Here is a 24,993-nt window from a genome sequence, read left to right as displayed (position 1 = left end):
CACCCCCCACCACCACAACCACCCCCCACCACCACAACAACACCCCCACCCCGTCCCCCCTCACCAATGTGAGCCAAGAGGTCATCAGTTTAAACCCCACTTGAGAGATTTGGGCACAGAATCTAGGCCTACACTTCAGAGCAAAATGCAAGCTTTTGAAGACACATTAAACAGAGGCTTCATTTTTTTTCCCTTTCAGGTGGATTTAAAAATCCCACTTGGCAAAATTCAAATGACAGAAGACATCCAGTGACATAACCAACATCCATCCCTTATTCCAAACTGTTGTAGGATTTTACTGTGTGCAGATCTGTTGCATGTTTTCCCACTCAACAGTTTACTTCATTTCAAAAGTACTTTATTTTGTCCAAGCCTCTTTGGAAACCAAAAGGCACTATATAAGCGCAAGTCATATTAAGAACATAGAGCATAGAACAGTACAGGCCCTCCGGCCCACAATGTTGTGCCGACCTATTGTCCTACTAAGATCAATCCACCCTGCATACCCTACATATTACCATCCTCCATGTGCCTATCCAAGAGTCACTTTAAAGTCTCTAAAGTATCTGACTGCACTACCACAGCCGACAGTGCATTTCACACGCCCACCACTCTCTGTGTGAAGAATCTGCCTCTGACATCTCCCCTATACCGTCCTCCAATCACCTTAAAACTATGCCCTCTCGTAATGGTCATTTCTGCCCTGGGAAAAAGTCTCTGACTATCCACTCTGTCTATGGCTCTCATCATCTTGTACACTTCTATCAAGTCACCTCTCATCCTTCTTTGCTCCAATGAGAAAAGCCCTAGCTCCCACAACCTTTCCTCACAAGATCTGCCCTCCACTTTAGGCAGGATCCCAGTAAATCTCCTCTGCACCCTCTCTAAAGCTTCCACATCTTTCCTATAATGAGGTGACCAGAACTGAACACAATGTTCCAAGTGTGGTCTAACCAGACTTTATAGAGCTGCAGCATAACCTCAATTCCCCTGCCAATGAAAGCCAACACACCATACACCTTCTTTACAACCCTATCAACTGGAAATTTTTCTTTATAGATCATCAACATCTAGTTCCCCCAGATTATCCTCTTTTCCTCCACTGGTTATTTTTCATGTTTGTCCCTCCGTCCTAAATATTTATTTGTGCACCACATCATTGCAAGCCACTTTTGCCAATTTCATTTGCGAATCAGATTTCAGGGGTAATTGAATGAGAGATGAGCACTGCTCACAGGTGAAGACACCAGGTATATGTGTCAACTGATCACTGCATGGGCTATTAGTTACAGGTATCAATGTTTCATACCCATATCCAACAACAGACATGTCAAACTCCACAAAGGAGGGAGCTGTAGACGATTTGGTTGGATGGAATTGGCGAGAAGACATCATGGAGACTAAGCTCATGACACGGTGCCGTGGTATTGCCTTCTGACTTGACTCGTGGGATAAACTGAAGCTTCGTATCGGTCCGTGCTTGGCGATCAGTGACCCCTTCCGGTTGAGGGTTCCTCTCCTCACCGAGTCTCCCTCTGAAACGGAGGAAGAAGAAAAAGGGCCGAGAGGTCAGAATTGACCGCTGTTTGCCACAGAATGCACGCAACGACTTCACTTCAGTTAACCACTTTCAGTGCATTTCAACAAATGACAATGGACACATGATTTAAGAAGCAGTCAACAAGTTAGTATTACTGATAACAAATGGACCAGCCAAAGAAGTCAAAGCTGCCGTTATGAAACAAAGAACTCCGGATGCTGAAACAAAAAACAGAAATTGCTGCAGAAACTCAGTTGGTCTGTGAGAAACACAGTTAACATTGTGGGCCCATTGACTCTTCTTCAGAACACAGTATTCTGAAGAAGCGTCGCTGGACTCAAAACATTAACTCTGTTTTCTCGCCAGACCTGCTGAGTTTCTCCAGCTATTCCTGTTTTTGTTTCAAAGCTGCTGTGTTTTGCTTAAAGTCAATAGAAGTTCATTTTTATTTTTTCATCCATTTGCATGATGGAGCAATCTACAGTCCGCCTTTCACTTTATGTTTGAAGTGAATAAATGTCAATAATGCTTGACAAAAAGTGAAATGAAATTCTGAAGAACGCAACTGTGACATGCAGGTGGCAAAGAAATCTGGTTAGCTGAACAAGTTTTAAAACTTGATCTATTCTGCTCAGAAGATTTGTGTAGCTCCTAATTTGCTTTCAAACAGATTTTATTTCAGTCTGCAACAGAAGTATAAAATACAATCATGTACCTTATTTGCATAGTGCAAATATGGGCTGATTCAGCTTAAAGTGAAATTACAATCACATAAGCAGAGAAGAAAATACAGAGTGAAAAAACTGAACCTAAGAGCTTCTTAATGCAAACAGAAAGAATGCTGCGGGTCAAGATATATATTTTTATAAGCTACTGCTTTCTGGCACAAAATTCTAATTATACAACATAGATCATTGTTGCTAATTAATAATAATGTCCTTTTGTTAGGTTAGTCCGTTACATTCACCTCCTATTCACACTGCCCCTGCTGGCTATATTTATCCCTCAAACAGCATCCAAAATAAGTGCGCCAACCATTTTCTCATTGTTGCCTGTAGGAACTTGCTGTGGGAAAGCTGGTTGCCAAATTTCTTAGACTACAATAACAACCGCAATTCAAATGTGCTTCATTGGTTTCAAGCACTTTGGTCCTGATGACACAAAGGATAGGATCCTTACATTAAAACAAAACCACTTTTTTTCTTTCGAACAGTGAATTGGGAACTCAACCAATGATTTGCATTATCTGGTCTTTTGAATTAAGCAACTGAATCATGAGGACTGTGATCTCGTAGCATTAAAACTAAAGGTGAACAATGGGTGTCAAAAGGTAAAATAAATGTCTTCATCTTTTTTGTTTTCATAGAAAGCAACTAGACAACCTTTGTTCGTTGTGAAATCCAACTAAATGTTGTTCAATTGCAGATGTAACAATTTTCGCCAGCCTACATGTCAACTATATAAGGCCCAGTCAGACTCTGAGCACAGAAACTAACTTGGGGACGAATGAGCATCTATGCAGAGACCTAGCGCTGTTCTAATGCCCGTTAAGAAGGACACACTATCAGACACAAAGCCTAGATACTTCCAACTCCCATCATTCTTGCTCTTATGCTGCAGCCACCCTCAACACCAAACACATCCTCCAACTCCTAAACACACCCCCAACCCTGCATGTCCCTTACCATTAGAATCAACGTGACACCAGGAGAGATCAGTTTGATGTTTACCAGATGAGTCACACATTCGCTTCTTTCCAACTCTACAGTTCAGGGGATCGCCAAGGCGTAAGAACTGTCTGTGAAATGTAAAGAAAGCAGAGAAACGATGACTGAAACAACACAAAAGGAAGCCATCCAACTGCCCCACCATATCAGTGCCATCTCCTTGGGATCCAATTGAACTCAGATCGGTGTTTTCACCTGTTTCTCCTCAAATATGTATCCAATTGTTGTAAAGTAGAAACTGCAAGCAAATCAATGCATTCATTTTTGGATTATTGAGGCGAAACCTCTTTTGAAGACCGGCTTTATCATCACTTAACAAATGTCAACACAGTCTGCTGAAAGTAAAAATGCCACATTCTTTTGAGGAGATATTGAACAGAGTCTCAAAGTGCTTGACCCAGTTGAGGGTAACTTTAAAGGGCCCATTGGGATCAGAGGATAAGTGGGAAGATCCCCCCAGGCTCCTGGCTAAAACTGCTCCTGTTGCTAAGCCCAGCTAACCAGATTAACTTATCGTTTATCTCATTCCGACTTGTAGGATCCTGCTGTGCTCAAAATGGACAATCCAGTTTCTTGCATTTCTGTTAAACGAATTCATCAAGTATTTTGAGAGACATTGATGAGGTATTATCTAAATGGAAGTTTCTCACTAAGGGAACTTCAAAACTAGAACTAGCAATATTTTTATCAGTCATTGCAAGTCCAATAACTTCCACGATTGAATGTCGGTTTGCTTCGGGCTCATGATTTACATTCAGTTTCTTGAGGTTAAAGAATCACTTGGCTAAAGAATCTGGAGGAGAATTGGACAGAGAGGATGCATATGCATTTTTAGAGCCCATATGACCCTTAATCTCTTATTTTCAGAATCAAATACACAGGAGTAGGCTATTCTCCCTTTGAGACTTTAGGATAAGTCATCAATAACTCGGTTTAAAACGTAGACTTTGAGAAGCATTTTCAAGGAAAAAGAGAGAGGAGCGAGAGTTTCAGGGAGCGAACTTCAGAACTGCTGAGAAGCTAAAGGCACACTACAATATCGAAAATGGCTTTTCTAACTCCTCAGAGCGTCAAAGTATGTGCAACGATTGACAGACAGCAGTACCTCAGTGTTTGTGGCTCAACGGCCTGACAAGCCAACTTCTCAAAAGTCCTGATGAGGGGCAAGTGTAATGGATTGTTATTATCAACCAATGGCTCCTTGTAGCGATTTATTAGGACAGTCAAAAGTCCAGATTCACACATGACCTGACGGTTCCTTTCCGATTTGACGAGAGACAGAACGTAATCAGCCACTGCGTACTGCAGCTCCAGAGACAGCTGAAGGGGAAAGAGGGGAAAATTTTTAAATTGCTCATGTGTAACAGATGCAGGGCACCAAATGCCTACGTCCTATTGTGCTTTACCCTATGCTGAGCTTTTATTGTTAATGGTACATTTAAGTCAATATTCAAACAAAACCAAAATCGAATGCAACGTAAAATATTAACTGTGCAAGTGTATGAAAACTTTTAAAAACATTACATTTACTTCAAAGAGCTGCGAGCTGCACAAGTAGCTTAGAATCATAGAGGTCTACAGCACTGATAAAGACCCTTCAGCCCATTGAGTGTACACTGGAAAAAAGCAAATACCTAACTATTCCAATCCTATTTCGCACTATTTCACCCATACACTTTTATGCCTTGGCATTGCTAGTATATTTAAATATTCTTAAGTAGAGTCATAAAGGACGGAAACAGACCATTTGGCCCAACTTGTCCATGCCAACCAGGTTTCCTAATCTGAACTAGTCCCATATGCCTGCATTTGGCCTACATCCCTCTCACCTTTCCTAGTCATGTACTTATAGAGTCATAGATGTGATAAGTGCTTTTGCCTCTGCCATCCTATGGACATCGAGCTCCAGACTCCCACCACCATCTGGGTGAATGAATCCTGGCATATGAACTAGTGGGGCCGCAAACAGGAAGTTCAGGCATCCATGCTGATCTTACATTTTTTTGGGCATTGGGAAGTCAGATCACTAGCCTAATGCCTCTCCACTCTGAGATATACTGCCATTTTTGCACCTCAAATGGTTTCAAGGTCAACTTCACAGAATGGCCGCTCCTCACGTTCGCTACCCCACTGGCCTACTGTTTTGGCACGTAATCCTCAATCAATGTGAAGAGGCTACTAGTTTGCTTTGTAAGGCAAGCATTTTGTCTCATGATATTTAATTGTGGAAAAGATATGACTACACAGACTAGATGATCTACATTTCTTTAAATGGCCACTACCTGGTGCCACCTAGCACATATTAAATGTTGATGTGATCATCACTTGCAATCTGCTCCACTTTGCAGAGGAACATTGTATCTTAGGAAGCATATCTAAGAAGATTTATAAAAAATACTTTAGTTGTCAGATGGAAGTAAAAGCAAGTTCACTGTTGCGACTGGAAGAGGAAGGGAGATTGACATGACAGGTTAACACCACTTCTTTGACTGGCACTCACTCTCAGTAGAACTGTGTGCTGGGAGCCCAGATTGGGCGAAATGCTCATGTTGTATGAAGGGAACACGTAGCATGTGTTAATAGCTCACAGAACGCAAGTCAAACAAATTATGTGTAAAATGACACACCAGACCCGATGCTAATCAGCAACTAATTATCCTTACATCACTGGTCAACCATTTGTACCCATTATGGGAGTCAGAAGTTGTGAAATATGTCGAGATGCAGAAAATGGTGGTGAATTCTCCTGAACTAAGAGGAAATCTATTATCACCTAGATATTGGGGATCTAAAAGGTGAAACTACATTACAGCTAAAGCGTTATTTTTCCTTTGTTTTAACAAACAAATAATATTTAAACAAAGATTTACCTCACTTGGGAGCTGAGACCCTTGCATTATAAATGAATTTGAACTATATTTAACTGAGTTGTAATGGACTTCTCCTGAATATTGCATTAACACACACTCCATACACCCTTCCACTCCAAATGAATACCAAGAAAATGGCCAGGAGCATACTGCTCAACAGTATTTTACAGTGGCTCAGCCTAGCTAAAACCAGCAGAATATTGGAAAAGAGTGCTTTGTACCTGGCCAGAATGAAACTGATTTGTCACATTCAGCATGATAATTTACGTTTCAAGTTATGGTTTAGATTTGATGTATGGCAACAAATAAGACAATTTCCTGGAGATTTGTTTTAAAAAGATACCTTGAATACATCTCAACAAATGTGGATATTATGCTTATTTGACCGATTTACATCCAAAATAATTACTGCATGCATATTAATTAACTACTTTTTAGTTTAGTTGTTCTAATGCAAATGACAGGCCACCTCTGCCTTTTGCTGCCTTGAACTGCTGCAAAAATACGAAAGGACACTCTTGCAAATTGTGTCAATGGATTCACATTGACTGTATAAGATAATGTCTCATTACCAAATAAAATTGTTACACCTAAACATTGAAAGTTATGACACACTTTATAAAATTAGGCCATGATCGAGGTGGATGATAGAAGTCTACGGCACGACAAGACGAGCAGGCCCTTCAGCCCCTTAAACCCATTCTATCATATCAAGCTGATATGCATTTCAATTCCCAATTCAATGATTTGATTCCTGAGATGGCAGGTTTATCGTATGATTGATTGCTTGATTGATTTATTGTTTTCATTGTATCTCAGTACATGCGACAAGTGCTGTTTTGCATGATCCACAGGCAGATCGTGCCATAAAAAGTGCATCAGGGTAGCAGAACAGAGCGTAGAATACAGTGTTACAGCCGCAGAGAAGGTGCACAGAGAGAGAGAGAGAGAGAGAGATCAGAATTAACATTTGAGAGGTCCATTCAAGGGTCTGATAACAGGGGGGAAGAAGCAGTGCTTGAATCTGTTGGTACATGTTTTCAAACTTTTCTACCTTCTGCCTGATGGAAGAGTGTGGGAGGGGTCTTTGATTATTTTAGTTGCTGTTCTGAGGTAGCAGGAAGTATAGATGGAGTCAATGGATGGGAGGCTGGTTTGCCTGATGGACTGGTCTGTGTTTACGGCTCTCTGTAGTTTCTTGCAGTCTTGGGAACAGCACTTGCTATACCACACCATGATGTATCCTACTCTGCTTGTACTCACTGCAGTTTAGAAGAATGAGAGGGGATCTCATTGAAATGTATAATACACAGACAAGGCTGGGCAGACTGAATACAGAAGTGGTGCACCCCATGGTTAGGGACAGGTCCAATATAAGGGGTCACAGACTCTGGACATGGGGATAGGCAATTTCGGACTGACATGAGAAGGAAGGTCTTCATTCAGGGGACTGTGGCCCTGTGAAATTCTCTACGACAGATGGCTCAAAAGGCTATGCGTTTAAGAATTAGGTTAATATATTTCTAGAGGCTAAAGGTGTCAAGGGATATGAAGAGAGTATGGCACTGAGATAACAGATCAACCATGTTGAATAATGACATGGGTTTAATGGCCTGAATGGCTACACCTGCCCCGTTTACTCTGTTTCTACTCTGCATCCTTGGAACTCTGATTCAATAAAAAACTGACAATCTCCGTTTTCAATTAATCCTGAACAACAGTTTTCTGGTAGAGTACTTTCAGATTTTCACTATTGTTATTTATGGAAAAACATTTCTTGATTTGACTCCTAAATAGCTGAGCACTGATTCCTAATATTTTGGCCTAATCTTCTAGATTCTTTTATTAGCAGAAATAGGGTTTTGTTTTGCATCTAACCTATTGAATCCCATTCTGATTTTGCCCGTCTCAAATCGATTAACCTTCATCCTTCTTTCCAAAAGCTGATACAGGTTCAGATCAGCTAGTCACATCGTTTAACTTTTTAAGCTACAGTATAATTTTGGTGAATATCCTTGATATAGGAAAGATGTTGTGAAACTTGAAAGGGTTCAGAAAAGATTTACAGGGATGTTGCTAGGGTTGAAAGGTTTGGGCTTTCGGGAGAGGCAAAATAGGCTGAAGCTATTTTCCCTGGAGTGTCGGTGGCTGAGGGATGACGCGTATAGAGGTTTATGAAATCATGAGAGGCATGGATAGGGTGAATAGGCAAGGTCTTTTCTCCTAGGTTGGTGGAGTCCAAAACCAGAGGGCACAGGTTTAAGGTGAGAAGGGAAAGATTTTAAAGGGACCTAAGGGGCACAGTGAATGGTACATGTCTGGAATGAGCTGCCAGAGGGAGTGGTAGATGCTGGTAAAATGACAACATTTAAAAATAAATTTGGATGGGTATATGAATGGGAAGGATTTAGAGGGATATGGGCCAAACGGGTATCTGGGTCAGCATGGGCAGGTTGGACCAAAGGGTCTATTTCGGCGTTGCATATTTCTATGACTCTAAATCATTTCTGGAATCTGTTGTGTTTATGTTAATAGGACTGTTGGAGCAAAGAAATGCAGCTCATCTGTCTCACAAGAGTTACAAGTGAAGGAAAACAGTGGTCTGGTCTGAAAAGTTTAAGGCCAGGTTTCATTCTCAGTTCTGTTTATACACATCACAATGAAAGAGTGAGAGATACCTGGGATATTCCTTCACAGTTTGTGTTCGGTAAGAGATCCATCATGACACAAATGGCACCTGGATGGACGAGAGCAGGGTCCAGAGCAAACCTTCACAGGAGTTAAACACAAACTGGTGAGCTGCACATGTCATGAGCTGCACATTTTCAATAAAACAAGACAATGGGTTTCCAGGGAGATCAGGGAATCCAGTACAGAGACGACAAGCAAACCAGGTCTGTCAGCTTCCAGCTCTTGAATCTGACTTGCACTCCTGCTGACTGAGCCCCCATGCCAACAATGAAACATTGAAAATATTTCTCTTTCCAAGTACAAAGGCATAAGCTACATTCCATGTAGAAGTGCAAAACGGGGCCGTTTTGATTGGCCATGCAATGGCAGGAGAATAGCTCAGTTGTGTGGATGGCTGGTTCATAACGCAGACAGACGCCAACGGCGTGGGTTCAATTCCCACAGCAGCTGAGGTTACCATGAAAAGACTCTCCTTCCCAACCTCTCCCCTTGCCTGAAGCATGGTGACCCTCAGACTAAATCAAACCAGTCATCTCTCTTTAATGGGAGGGCAGCTCTGTGGTGTGGTAAGACTGTGGTGATCTTACCTTAACAGAATGAAGGCTCACAAGACTTGCCCAACACACCTGCATCTTTCAATATGGCAATGTATAATCTGTACAGTCAATCTTAATCTGCAATCAGAATTATTATCCATTCTTAGCTGACTGCATCTCCCAGTTAGCACCCTTAAGGTCCCATAGATATTTAATTCTTTGACTGAAATACTCCAGTAAAGAAACTTCTAAAGTCAAATTTACGTGTTCAGTTTCATGCAATAGCAGAAATGTGCAGTTATGCTGCACCTTTCACAGTTTCAGAATTTCCCAAAGCACTTTGCTGACAGTGGAGTACTTTTCAGGATTAATTACGAGTGAACAGAAAAATGCACAGCAGCCAGACTGACTCACAGCCAAAGTCCATTAAAACAGCAGAGTGATGAAACCCAGAAAAACTGGGCCATGGATCCAAACAATTCCAATCATGTCCTCTATTTACATTCTATTTATGTTGTCATTCAAGGCTGAGGTAGATTTTGATCAGTTGGAGAATCAAGGGTTATGAGGAAATGGCAGGAAAGTGGAACTAACAATTGTCAGATCAGCCATGATGTTACTGAAAAACGGGGCAGACTCAATGGGCTGAACGGCCTAGCTCTGCTCCGACATCTTACAGTTTTATTAAAGTGTGTTTAATGTTCACTTGCCCCAGGCTAGACCTAATCTTAATAGGGAATTAGAATTGGTCAGGACACGGGCAAAGGTGGAGAAGGGTATGTGTCAGAAATCAAGTCTGAAGAGGTTCAACAACACAGAACCTTTGTGTACTTAATTACCTAAAGTAGGCTACCCGTTGTTCTGTATCAATATGAAAGTAACCAGTATAGCTGCACGCTTCAGTTTCAACAATTATGACTGACTGTACATTGACTGCATAAACAATTCACAGCCACTTGATCGGCCAGCGAGCCAGTCCAATGCACAATTACCCTGAGGTGCAAAAATTTACAAGTAAACACTCCAGCCTTTGTGCCATCAACCTTTTCTCCAAATTATTCAGACTTCCAGATTCTTAATCTAAGAAGTCTCATATGAGTTCTATTCTTTGGGGGCATAAGATGCAGTTTTCCGACATTGGCCTAAGTGACAGAAAGTTTCCAACAAGTGCCAGTTTGGGAATCTAAAGTCGAGTGATTCTGGGTCTACTCAACCATCCAAACAGCTAATTTCAAATTGCACCAGAATTCGCTTTAGCTGGCCACTCATCGTGAAGAACAAATCTTCAGAGATGAGGCTGGAAAATTCCTCATAAGGATGAACTGGAGTCTTATTAAATTAAGAAATTGAGTTTGTGCTTTGTGTAGCCTTAATATTCCCCAGCAAGTGAGGCTTCATGTAGTTGTGTTATTTCATTTTATAAAGCTAAGAATTTATGACAGAAGAACAGGGGTGTGATTGAAAAATGCTGAAGCATCAATCTCAACTGAGACAGCTCCAGTCTGGGCTACTTAGAACTGCCTTTTGAAAGATCAGAATCATAAACCATGAAATCGGAAAAACTTTCTCATACAGAATGATGAATAATGTGCTGAGCACATGTTGCAGCTACCTGCATTACTATCTCACTTTCAAAGAAGGAGTTTGTAGGAGAGAGGGAGAATGAATGAAGAGGTTACTGATTAAGGATTAAAGCAGGAACATCCAACCAGATCCATAGAGACTTGATGTACAGATCAATAATTCCATTCATCAGAATAACACAGCTTAAACCATGCAGCATTATGGAATTAAATTAATGTACACTAAGAATTAATGTAGATAGCTACATGAACCGACACAGTTCTACACTGAATATTGTAATTTCAGTAGCTCTTGTTTTCAATTAAAGATTTTTAAGTGGTTTAATAATCTTCAATGCCCTACCTGGTTCCAGTGACCTAAACATAGTTCATTGGTCTTCAGTATCCTACCTGTCTTCCAGATCAGTTTTAAGCAGTTGTTCTAAAGGCTCTGCAATGGGGTTGGATGTATCGTGCTGACTCCCAGTGATCTGCGGAGCACAACTTTCATCGGACAATTCATTGCGACTTGTGGCAAGATCTTCTCTGGCTTGCTGTGTAGGACAGGGAGAAGACAAGGTGCCTTTAGCCATCCTGTCCAGAAAATCAAAGAGTTTGATACATTTCCTCAAAGAGGGCCAATTGTCCTCTGTTGGATCATGAGCTAAAGACAGAAACTGCTCAAACTTTCTGCAGGCACCGGTGTCCAGGGGGCATTTTAATGGCCCTCCTTCGCCGCTGAAGCAACCGAAAAGCCGGAGGTCTTCTGTCATTTTGTCGAACTGGCCCTGAGTCCTGAAGAAGTGACTATTGACGGGGTCAGAGTACATTGCAGCAGTAAGAGTACACAGAGTTGTCTGGATGAGGTCCCAGATGTCATTCTGATCCACCGCAGCCCAATTGCCTGAAGGTGGATCACATAACGCGCCTTCCATGTCTGCCAGCACTGACTGCAGTGCATTGAATCCACCAGCAGTCCTGAACGCAGCCCGAGCTTTAGGCATTCCCAGCACATTTAAAAGGGACTGCAGTGCAAAGAGAGATATAAGGTTATAGCACTAAACTGCACATAACTATAATGCATTACTCAGTCAGAGATGAGCAGTGATCCAAAACATATCACTGATTAACAACACTCAGTGAAAAACAATATAATTCAGGAGTATCTAAACTTTTCATGAATTAATGCAATGCAGCCATAGAGATGGACAGCAGGGAAACAGATCCTTCAGTCCAACTCGTCCACGCCGACCAGATTTCCTAAATAAATCTAGTCCTAATTGCCAGCATTTGGTCCCTATCCTTCCACAGCCTTCCTATTCATTTACCCGTCCAGGAGCCTTTTAAATGTTGTAACTGTACTCACCTCTACCGCTTAATTCCACACACACACCAAACTCTGCCGTGTATCAGACGTAGTTTAAAGTGATCACAGAATCTTAAACTATAGAAAGGAGACCATTTCAGCAATCAAGCCTGTCCTAGTTCCTTGAACTATCCAACAAGTCGCACTCCCCTCTCTATTCAAACATTCCTTTGCAAATCTCTTCTGAAAGTTTGTTTTGAATAAGCTTCCTCCACCTTCCACATCACAGCGGGCTGTGCAAAAATATTTCTCCCAATTCTATCTACGTTTTTTTTTTGGTCCATTGTCTTAAACTGGAGCTCTTTGGTTACTGACCCACCTGCCAGTCAAAATATCTATTACTTTGCAAGGAGACAGATTCAGTAAATGCAGTGACAAACAACGCACAAAATACATTATTGTCATTCAAATACGCACGAGAACTACAGGTTACGAGGAGGTTGGATTTAATAAAAGCAAATAGATGTAAAGCAAATGATTTTGACACCTTTCAGCAAAAGGCCATAGATAACCTTATTGTTACAGCCTTTAATACAGTTACATTTTAATCCTTGGTGACTTAATATTCCTCTGGCTTCAATCTGTAAAACACAAACTGAGTTACGCATAAGCAAATTTACCTCCCTTCTTGTAATTTGATACAGCACACAATTTTCAATGTGTCAACCTCAGAATGTGGAGGCATAATGATATTTATTTTGGGTTAGCAGCTAAATATACATTAGCAAATCAATCTGACTTTGTACGTAACACAATAAGGATCCTGAGGGGCAAAGATAATAAATTCAGTTGCTTATTATATATTATGACTGCCTCACAATTCATCAAAATTAGGTGCACTCACTAGATTTAGGCTAATAAATCAGTTTAATCATATAAATACATATTTCATATGTGTAAAATTATAATCTGCTGTTTATTTATTTGTACTGAAAATACAAACTGCAGGCCACAAATAATATCAATTTAAGTTGGATATTCATTGCAAAATTTTTAATACCCTTACTTTTCTTTGCATTTACATAGTGCCTTTCACGACTCAGGGATCTGTTTCCACCTCCATAACATTGCTCTAATTTGCCGCTGTCTGCTAGAGTTCACCTAATGCTGAAATCCTCATTCAGGTTTTCATTACCTCCAGGCTTAACCATTACAACACTCTTTGGCTGGTCTCCTAAAATCTACCCTCTGTAAACTTAAAGTTGCCTTAAACCCTGCTGCCTGTGTGCTAATTCACAACATGCCGTCTTCATCTATCAACCGTGCGCGTGCGTATTCAAGCAATTGCACCCTTATTCTCAAAGCCTTCCGTTGGCCTTGCCCCATCTCTATCTCTGCAATCTCCTCCAACCCCGCAAGTGACTGAGGAACCTTTACTCCTCCAATTTGGGCCTTGTGTGTATCCACAATCATAACTGCTTTACCACCGGTAGTCGTGCCTTCAGCTGCCTAGACCTTAAGCCCTGAAATTCTCATCCTCCACCTCTCTGCTTTGTCTTCCACTTTTATGAAGTTTCTTAAGATCTGCCTGTGGGATGAAACTTTTGAACTGAATTGAATTAAATTAGCTTCATTGTCACTTTTGGTCATTTGACATTATACTTCCTTACGTGGCCAAGTGGCCATACTTTATTTCAAAATGTGACGTCATCTGGGTGGTTTGTTATTTTAAAGATGCTATATAAATACAAGTTGTTGATGACCCAAAACACTTCACAGCCAATGAAGTATTTTGCAAAGATAGTCACTGTTGTAATGCTTAAACGTCAAACGTGATTTCAGAAGGTCGATATCCGAAGTCTTGGACAGACACTGTGTGCACTTATGATGGCCCCTGGATGAGTAACTTGTAGGCTGCACAGTTATATAATTACTATTGCTTTGTCCACTGATAACCCCAAATTGCAATGGGAGGACCAGCAAACCTTTACAGTGTCGCAAAAACCCAAATGCTCCCCTTCCTGAAACAATGGGGGGGGGGGGGGGGGGAGAAATACCATTATTAATTAACTTATGTTTCCATATTTAATGCTGCTAATTATTTCCAGCTATAATTCCACATTAAAGACTGATACAAAGGTTGGAGTTGATAAGGTAAAGGTATCCTTTAATTCGCACTCCACATGTAGTTCTAATTGCTAAACAAAGACATACTGATTGAAAGTCAATTTCCTTACAAAACTCTTAAAAACTCTTCCTACTTATCTACAGCTACCTTCTCGCTCACTGCTTCCCTCTAGCTTGCCGTGAGCAAGCGAGGGAGCTGGGTGGGGGCAGGAAGCAGTGAGGGGGAGGGTCCTCAGGGAAGTGGCAATTTGTTCAAAAGGAAAGATGGAGCATGTTTGGTAACCACATTGGAACAACAAAAAAAGAGGAGGCAATGCTATTTGGGAAACACTCCTAACTTGTAAACCGCGCTGAACTGAAAACACACCAAGTGAGAGAACACTTGTGAGAGAGCACAACAACTCTGTGCAATGTGGTATACCGCATCTGCTGTTCCCGTTGCGGCCTCCTCTACATCGGGGAAACCAAGCGGAGGCTTGGGGACCACTTTGTGGAACACCTACGCTCGGTTCGCAATAAACAACTGCACCTCCCAGTCGCGAACCGTTTCAACTCCCCCTCCCATTCCTCAGACGACATGTCCATCCTGGGCCTCCTGCAGTGCCACAATGATGCCACCCGAAGGTTGCAGGAACAGCATCTCATATTTTGCTTGGGAACCCTGCAGCCCAATGGTATCAATGTGGACTTCACAAGCTTCAAAATCTCCCCTCCCCCTACCGCATCCCAAAACCAGCCCAGCTCGTCCCCGCCTCCCTAACTTGTCCTCCCACCTATCCCCTTCTCCCACCTCAAGCCCCACCTCCATCTCCTACCTACTAGCCTCATCCTGCCCCCTTGACCTGTCCGTCCTCCCTGGACTGACCTATCCCCCCCAACTCCGCACCTACACTCACCTTTACTGGATCCACCCCCGCATCCTTGACCTGTCTGTCTCCTCTCCACCTATCTTCTCCTTTATCCATCTTCAATCCACCTCCCCCTCTCTCCCTATTTATTTCAGAACCCCCTTCCCCTCCCCCATTTCTGAAGGAGGCGTCGATATCCGAAACGTCAGCTTTCCTGCTCCTCTGATGCTGCTTGGCCTGCTGTGTTCATCCAGCTCCACACCTTGTTATCTCAGATTCTCCAGCATCTGCAGTTGCTACTATCTCTGTGCAATGACAACGGCCTTGGCAATTTGATTAGCCATGTTCTCAATGAATGGTGGAGCACACTTGATGGGCCGAATAGCCTACTTCCGCTCCTATGTCTTAGGTTGGACATGAATTGACAAAATCCTGGGTCACTTGACCTTGATACGCCTGGTGGAATCTCTCTGGATCAGGTGAAATACTTATTCTACATCCCACTCAATGGAAGGCGATTTTGGTCTAACTTACCAGCCAAGTTTGGATGCAATGTTAAGTGTTAAACCCAGCCTGATTTTAATTGGGCATGAGGTGGGATTAGCCTCCCAACTGATCCTATGAGTTTTTCACCCACAGGACAAAACTGAATCTTGGTGATGGGGGTCTCACCAGCTGTCAAGAACCCTGTGTTGCCTCCTTTGGTTAAGGCCCACCATAATAAGATCAACTGATCTTCGGCCTTCTTCAGGATCAAGGACCTCGGAGATAGAAATCCTGGCCATCCCACCCCCACTGCTTTGACAGCAACTGGCAAAAAAGAGATGGTCAATGCACAATTATGACACATCAGTGCCAAAAGCAATGATAGCCAGTATCACACCCATTGGTGGTTCAAAAGCAGCGAGGGCCATGGTTGAGCACAGGCAGGTGAGGCACGGCCGGTATCGGATTTGCTGCTCTGGGACACGGGGAAGGGAAGGTTTGAAAAAGCAGTAGGGGAGTGAAATCAGTGTTCTTCCAACCACGAACCTCAACTTTTCCTGATGCTGACTCCCTCGAACAGGCTTACAGGCCCTCTTAAGTAAATGGGACAGAGCTTTGGCCCATCAATTGTGACGACGCAAAGGGAAAAGATTTGAGCAAACTCTGAAGACAGGACACACAGTTTGTTTAGATCCAAACTCACCTCTGGAGTGGTTATTAAATTCTGCCCTAAGACTTTGGTCAAATCTTTTCCCCTTTGGGAAAACATGCTTGTTAGCAATACAACAACACCCAAAGAATCCAAAAGGCTCACTTCATCTTTCTTTATCTGAAATATTTGTGCATTCACATTGCAAAATTAATCATTCTACACCTCTACACATAAAAGATTGCCATTAAAATGCAACCTGCAACTAGGACGTGAAATGGAGTTGCCTTTATTATTACCACATTGCTGGAGAAATTCAGTGTGTTGCAAAAGTCTCTAATGCTATGCCCCTCTATGGACAGGACCAATGTCATCTACAAGATCCCCTGCAGAGACTGCGAGAAACACTACATCGGACAAACAGGAAGGAAACTAACAACAAGAGTACATGAACACCAACTGGCTACAAAAAGGCACGACCAATACTCACTCATCTCAATCCACATGGACGAGGAGAACCACGACTTCGACTGGGACAACACCAAGATCCTGGGACAGGCTAGGCAGAGACAAGCACGAGAATTCCTGGAAGCATGGCACTCCACGAAGCATGCTATTAATAAACACATTGAACTCGACCCCATATACGTTTCACTATGGAGGAAACCCGGAAGTGAGGCAATCCATCGCAATGGACCCCAGAGTTTAAAAACCAGGCGGGAAAACATACCAACGCTTCATCAGAGGCTGCACTGAGGATGTTACCAAGCACGGTAATGAAACATCTACGGAACAACAAATCAGCTCGGCAAGCCAACCAACCTCAACACCCACAACCCGAGCTACAAATCTACTCCAAAACCTTAAAGTCTCTAATGCAGGTAGAAAAGCAATGTATTTTCTCGTTCTGTTTATATGCACCCAAGCAAAGGTGACAGTTCAAAAGGAGATACCTGCAGAAGGTCGAGTTTCAGCACTAATTCTGTCTGAGTTGCTGAGCACAACACTCCAATGACTACGCGCATATACTCCTCCGCATTCATAATAAACAGCTGCTCCAAGATGCTCAGTGCATGACTTCGATAGAACTGGTCATCGAGAAAAATTTTGATGTAGGGAACCATTCCATATTCTCGGAGAATCACTAAATAGAAAGGGAAGGGTCAGTCAGGCTTGCATGGCATCTTTTGACAATGAAGGGCAAGGGGACTAATGATATGGCTGCAGTTACAATGACAAAGGTGCAGTATATAGCTATAAGCTAATCACATACATGGATATACACAACTGGCAAAAGTCATTTGCATATAGAGGGGAGATATTACCTGAGTGAAAGACCAACAGATCCCTGGATAATTCACTTCATTTCAAGAAAAGACCAAAATCAATATTTCCTGAAAGTGGTATGTAATCCCAAACTTCAACTTCCGTGGATCTCTGTCCTCAGAGACATCAATTTACATTGAACAATTTACATCCTGACATTTGAACTCTTAAGTTCTGGGTTGATACCCAACGAAATATAGCTATGAGTTGCTAGGGAACACAAAGTGAGCCACTCTCTTGGTTGATACAAATACAGTTAAGCTCATGGAAAGAAGTAGTGAGGAGAATACAGTTATTCAAAATAACATGGGTTGGCATGATCGCGCAAATTGGCAATATAAGTATGCATTCGGCCCTTCAAGTCTCCCCTGCCATTCAATAAAATCGTGGTTGATCTGTTTAGTTCTTCAAATTCCACATTGCCATCTACTCCCATTCTTTATTCCCTTGCCAAACAAAAAGCTATCTACTGCCATCTTAAAAAATATTCAATGACTCACTTCCATCACCTTCTGAGGCAGGCAAAGAGTTTCAAAGATGCACAACTCTCAGAGAAAAAAAGACTTCTCCCTCATCTGTCCATAAGCAACTATAAGTTTAAAAGTGTCCTCTAGTTTTGGACTGACCTACCTTATCAAGACCACTCATAATCTTTTGGGTATTTTCAATAGGCTTTAATCAACCTGCTCAGAAATATTATGATACACCTCTGGAGCAGGTGGGACTTGAACCCTGGGGAGGGGCTTTCTTGCTCAGAAGTAGGGATATCACCATTGTGCACAAAAGCTCCCCACCCCGCCTTTCAGAATCTCACATACTTCAAGTCACCCCTTAGTCTTCCAAACTATACTGAAAATAAGCCCAGTCTGTTTAACATTTCCTCAATAGACAACCCATCCACTCCAGCTATCAGTCTAGTAAAACTCCTCCAAAAAGCTTCCATCACATTTAAAGTTGCTAAAACTGCACACAACATTCAAAATGTGGGCTCACCAGTGCCGTGTATAACTTAGGCATAATGTTCTTACTTTAATGTTTAGATCCTCTCATACTAAAAGATAGCATCCAATTAGCTTTCCTAATCACTTGTCTTTCCTGTATATTGACTCTGTGACTCATGCACTAAAATGCCTAAGTCACTCTATGACTGCAGAATTCTGCAGTCATTCTCCATTGAAATAATTCTATCTTTTATTCTTCCTGCTAGAGTGAACAATTTCTCATTTTCACGTTGTACTCCATCTGCCAGAGTTTTGCCCACTCACTTACATAAATTTGCAACCTCGTACATCCTCTTCACAACATAATTCCCCAACTATTCTTGCGTCATTTGAAGACTTAGCTATGATGCCTTCACTCCCCTCATCTAAATCATTGATACAACTTGTTAAAAGTTGAGGCCACATTACAGCCCCCTGTAGAATCCTATGTATCACATCTTTCCAATCAGAAAAGTACCCATTTATACATTGTCTGTTTTCTACCAGTCAGCCAATCTTCTATCCAGAAACAGAAACAGAAATTGCTGGAAAAGCTTAGCAGGTGTTGTACCTCATTTTCCGCTTGGGAACTCTGCAGCCTTCTGAAATCAATATAGAGTTCAACAACTTTAGGGCTTGAGCTTTTCCCATGTCCTCACCCCAACTCCCACACACCAGGCCTTGTTATCACACAACCCATTGTTAGTCCCTAAATAGTCTCCACGAATAGCTATTGATTCTCCTAGCCTGGCCATTACCAATCCTTTGCCCAACTGTTCTTCTCTCTTTGGGCTCTATCTCCACCTATCACTTACTCCTTACCCCCTTCCCCCACCCTTCATTCTGCATAAAAACCAACATTTTCCCAGCTACCATCAGTTCTAAGGAAGGGTCACTGGATCTGAAACGTTAACTCTGATTTCTCCCCACAGATGCTACCAGACCTGCCGAGCTTTCGCCAGCAATTTCTGTTTGTGTTTCTGCTTTCCAACATCCACAGTTCTTTCAGTTTTTAATCTTCTATCTAGGCTAATTTGTCACCCCTTACATCATATGTTTCTACTTTGCAGAGTAATCTTTTGTTGCAAGCTGCCTTCTGGAAATCCGAGTACAGCATATCAATGGGCTCTCCCTTATCCACAATGCACGCTGCCTATTCAATGGACTCCAACAAGTTGATTAACACAATTTCCCTTTCACAAAACCATGCTGACTGTTTTCGATTACCTTGGGTTTTATCCCCCAGTGCCCAGCCACGAACTCCTTAACAATTGATTTTAACACCTTTCTCAAAACAGACATCAGGTTAACTGGCCTATAGCTTCCTGCCTTGATGTCTCCCTCCCTTCTTGAATAGAGGAATTATATTTGCTATTTTCCAGTTGAGCGGAACTTACCCAGAATTTCGCGAATTTCAGAAAATTAACACCAACATCTATTACCTTATTAGCCATTTCTTAAGACCCAAAGATGAAGTCCACTAGAATTTGTCAGCCGCCAGCTTCTCAGTTTGCTCAGTACCAGTTCCCTGGTGACTATAATTTCACCAAGTTTTCCTCTTCCTTCCACCTTCTAATTCACGGCTATTAGATCTATGCTCTTTACGAAAACGGAAGCAAAATATTTGTTTGTTTCATCTGATATTTCCTTATCTGCTTTAATTCTCCATTCTCATGCTGTTGGGAACCAACACTCACTTTATTTGCTCTTTTCCTTATTAAATTCCCACAAAAACTCTTGCCATCCATTCTGATGAAATCAAAACAGGTTTTTGATGGCAAATGAGTTAGCAGTGAGACATTGTAGATTTCAAATAGTTGGTAAAAAGGTGATAGAGAAAATTAGGAGAAATTTCTGCAGCTAGAGTTGTTAAGATCTGAAACATGTAACTCGACAGGACAGAAGAAGCAGGTTAAATAGGAACTTTTGATAGACAATGAAACATGTACTTGAAGAGCATTCGTTTGTTGGGCTCTGGGTAAAAAGTTGGGATAGAGGAGTAAAGCAGCATTTACATGGCACCTTTAAAGCACCCTAAGATGTTTCAGAGAAGTAATTCACAAATAGGGTTCGACACCATACAACAAAAGAAGATGGAGACAGGCAAGGTTCATAAAGGTAGGTTTTGAAAGGAACCCTTTAAGGGAGGCGAGAGAGATAAAGATTAGAGGAGGGGCAGCAATGGCATGGCAGTAATGTTATTGTTGTAGTGTTCCAGAAGTCCAAGGGAAAATGTTCTGGGAAACATGGGTTTGAAACCCATCATGGCAGATAATGAAATTTTTGTTCAATAAAAGTTTGAAATTAGAAGCTCAACAAATGGTGCCCATGTCACCATTGTTGATTGTTGTGCGCGTATGTATATGAAAGATTACATCTGGTTCAATAATCTCCTTTAGGGATTGAAATCTAACATCCTTACCCAGTCTGTCCTACATGTGACTCCAGACCCACAGAAATATGGTTAACTCTTAGCTGCCCTAGGGATGGGCAGTAAATGTTGGCCCAACCATCAGTACACACATCCCATGAAAGAATAAAACAAAAGTCAGGAGTGTGATGGAATACTGGCTAATTGCCCAGATGGGTACAGCTCTAACAACACTCAAGAAGCTCAATATTGTCTAGGAGAAAGGAGCCTGCTTGATTGGCACCCCATCCACCAACTTCAACATTCACTCCCTTCAATGTACACGGAAGCAGTGTGTACCATCTACAAGATGCACTACAGTAACTCATCCAGGGTCATTCAACTGCACCTTCTAAACTATGATCTCTACCACCTACAAGGGCAAGAGCAGCAGATATTTGGAATCACCACCACTTTCCACTTCTCCTCCAAACCACTAAGCATCCTGGCTTGGAGAAATATTGCCATTCCTTCATTCGTACTGGGTCAATCCTGGAACTCTCTTTCCAATGGCAATGTGGGTGTCCCTACACCACATGGACTGCTGCACTCCGAGGGAGTAGTTAACCACCACTTTCTCAAAGGCTATTAGGGATAAGCAAGGATGTTGGCCCAGCCAGTGACACCCACATCCAATGAATGAATAGTTAATAAAAAAAGTGCTGGATGATAAAATCAGTGGAGAGCACTCTACAGGAAGGGTTGGTATTCCAATAAGGATCACTGACATGAACAATGTCAAGTTAACTCACCAATGTTTTTCACAGAGCCTTGAAGCATAACGGCCAAAACTTTTAACATCAGGCATGAGGCTTCTCTCTGGTGCTGCTGCTCACTGGAAGGTGCCTTGTTCCCTGCAGGAAATACAAAGGTGAATAAAATGACCAAATCCAAAGCTAACCCTTGAGCATTTATTGGAAGTTAACAAAATTGTTATGATCTTGATTCATCCCAGTAATAGGTTTGCCAGTTTTGGTTGCTTGTTTTCCTGGTGTTGTCCTGACTTCTTAACCAACCCACATATGCCTGCCATTAGATCCTTAACACTGCCTTCCCAGTCGCCAAAAGTCAATATTCCCAATCATAGGTACCTTTATAACTAATAAATGAAAACATTCAAAAGCAAATTTATGATGAGAGGTTTATTAATATCACTTTCAGAAGCTGTATTTAAAATAGAGACAGGTGAGCGTTGGTTACATCCGTGAAGGGTTTGTAATTGTTTATTTTTTGAAAAAAAAGAAAACCCTTCCAAAACAGTGATCTAAATTGAAAATTTTGTCAAGGCAGAATCTGTAGGTCTCTGCAGAGTTAATAGAAATATATTTTATCTACTGTGTTTATGAAGGTAGGGTAAACATGCAAGGCCATTAGCTTTGTTTTCAATTCAGAAGAATCTAGGTTTGAACAGGTTTTCATTTAGCTCTAAAGACACTAGTGCAGAGTTAGGAGAGAAACTAAACTTCCTTCGAGAAAGGAGATTATTTGGGGCAACTCGAGAACAAGTTACCTCAGTTGAAGGGGTTTAGTTTGTGAAATTTCTAACAAGGAGTAGGACAGTTTAGTTCGAAATCTGTAGGTTATTAGAACTGATAAACAAACATATCGATCATAAGCCGATTCAGCCCCTTGAGTAAATTTTGGGTCCCCAATTTTGTGAAAAAGTTCATGTCAGCAGATTTGGAAAGAATTCAGTGAATGATCTCCATAGTCCATGGCAAAAACGCTGTCAGGGATCAGTTAAGTAGATTTAAGAGTTGAGATACGGATGTAAACTCTCTGGACCAGAAAGTGGATTAAAACTTTGATTTGCCATGTCTTTTAAATCTTGCTAACTGTCCTCTATATTTAGATAACTATTTTAAATTTTTCTTTTGTGCAATAAACGTACATTCTGTTTAAGAAATATCTGCACCCTCCCATGACTATCCGCCACTGTGATTAACTAAAACAAAAGTCTGATCAATCAAGCCAGATTTCATCCATTAGTACCATCAGCTGGGATCATAAAAAAAGAAAAGCTTGTTTTTCAATAGCCTTAAAAATTTTCTCGCTGGTTGTTCACAGCTCTGCCTGGAGATCATTCTAGAATTCTTGAACAGTTCTGAAAGGTTACCAACTCCAATCAACCAATTTTCTGATTCCTCTGATAGAAACTGTCACGGTAAAGTCAGCAAGACTGATATCCTTTAATGGATCATTGGAAGGGAATGCAGGACAGAGATAGTATTTATAGTCCTATCATCCAGATTTTCCAACATTCATTCTCAATGGTTTGCACTCACTAAGTTAGCTCTTGGACTAGTAATACTCATGGGATCAGAGCAGGTCAAAGTAATCCCATCCTTTTACTGCAACCAGTTAATAATTCAAAGCAAATCAAGAGGAGAAATTAATGTTTATAACTGAGCTCAGACTCCACTCAGTGTTTTAGTTTGCAAATTAATAAGGTAGAAAATCTAGCCTCATGGATGTGTTCTTTCTGTTGGTTATTACTGTAATGCAAGCAATCCAATGCAGATTGATTTTCTAAATCGCTATCTCCGAAAACCGACGTTCGAACATCCAAGAGGTGGTTCCAGTAAGTTGTTACCTGCTTTCCTCAGCATTTTTCCATATCTCTGAAGCTGCGTCAGGAGCATTTCCAGGAGCCTCGTCTCTCTGAACACGACAGTGAGCAATGGGTCATGTTTGGCAATGTCCAGCACACACTCGAGTGCCAACAGGGCGCAGGCAGGAGAAAGGTTCTCTCGGATTATGGCCTGCACTCTCGAAAAGACTTCATGGGGAATGTAAGACATATCGATAACAACACACCGCAGCATCTGAAAATACTGCATCTGCACCGGCCGTGACTTATGGTATATCACCTCAGCGAACTGAAAGAGTGTCTGCTGTGTCCATTCCAACAGGAAGAAATTGGCTCTGTCCCAACTCCAGATCTTTTTAATGCTGTTCAGGATCATTGATGAGATGCAGGAACTGGTGGCTTTTAGAAATATGAATTGCAAGACTTTGAAAGCCTGGAGGTTTTTCACAGTTGTATCTTAATATTGAAACAAAGAAGACATAAGTCACTTGCAGCAAAGTGACAGACAAAAAAGCAATAGTTATCTAAAAATTAATGTGTTGCAAAAATATATATTTTTTTTAAAAAATCTAGACCTAAAATTAGAGCAACCTATCCCAAATGATATAGCAACATTAAGTATTCCAGACCCACTCCCCCTTCAATGTATTCTATTCTCACAAGAGAGATAGACACAAGTAAAACACAGTTGAGTTTTACTTAAGAGTGCATGTTTACAGAAGATAATGCTGAACCCTACGTTATGCCTTATTATTTTAGTCAACCACTCAAATGAACTCTGATCCCCTCTTTCCAATGCAAAGGAGGCAATAGACAGTCCCAGCCTCCAAATACTACAGCAAGAAACAATATATAATGGAATTGTCATGTTCAACATGGAAGTGCGTTGGTTACTAAAATAGGGATGTGGCATCACTTCATGAGCAAGGATCAAAGAGATGTGACAGGAAAGGGACGCAGATCACAAGATATACAATAGCCAGGATTAAAAAAAAACTCTTGTAATGTAAAAGTCAGAAGATCTTACTTCTTGTCACTGAGGCATTGCAAGTTGGATATTTTCAAACGCAAATGATAAAAAGAACTAAAGGCAGCGAATGTGGCCTGGGATATGTAATGTAAAGAGTTGATTGTGAATATGGAAATTAAATAATCTAATATAATAAACAATACAAAAATCATTATCATTAGATGGTTGTCTCTTGCAACTTCATTTGAATTCTTGTCCTGCACGTAGCTAGCATTGACCACACTTAATTAAAAGATGCAGAGCTGGATGAACACAGTAGGCCAAGCAGCATCATCGGAGCAGAAAGGCTCACGGTTCGGGCCTAGACCCTTCATC

The 24,993-nt window shown here is 41.4% G+C and overlaps 1 protein-coding gene across 1 annotated transcript in view; it reads right to left on the bottom strand.

Annotated features, from left to right (window-relative positions):
* wdfy4 (WDFY family member 4) overlaps window positions 1-24,993 on the bottom strand; it is a 277,315-nt gene that overhangs the window by 210,371 nt on the left and 41,951 nt on the right. The window contains exons 11-18 of the mRNA XM_048616184.1: window positions 23,652-24,104; window positions 21,811-21,912; window positions 17,296-17,486; window positions 11,338-11,951; window positions 8,816-8,906; window positions 4,373-4,587; window positions 3,226-3,338; window positions 1,236-1,535 (exon numbers count right to left, since the gene is read on the bottom strand). Coding sequence (XP_048472141.1) covers window positions 1,236-1,535; window positions 3,226-3,338; window positions 4,373-4,587; window positions 8,816-8,906; window positions 11,338-11,951; window positions 17,296-17,486; window positions 21,811-21,912; window positions 23,652-24,104 — 2,079 coding nt within the window. The remainder of the gene's footprint in view (window positions 1-1,235; window positions 1,536-3,225; window positions 3,339-4,372; window positions 4,588-8,815; window positions 8,907-11,337; window positions 11,952-17,295; window positions 17,487-21,810; window positions 21,913-23,651; window positions 24,105-24,993) is intronic.

Source organism: Rhincodon typus, chromosome 34 (assembly GCF_021869965.1).
Source record: "Rhincodon typus isolate 14 chromosome 34, sRhiTyp1.1, whole genome shotgun sequence".
Taxonomy (NCBI): Eukaryota; Metazoa; Chordata; class Chondrichthyes; order Orectolobiformes; family Rhincodontidae; genus Rhincodon; species Rhincodon typus.
This window is presented reverse-complemented; position numbering and strand designations above follow the sequence as displayed.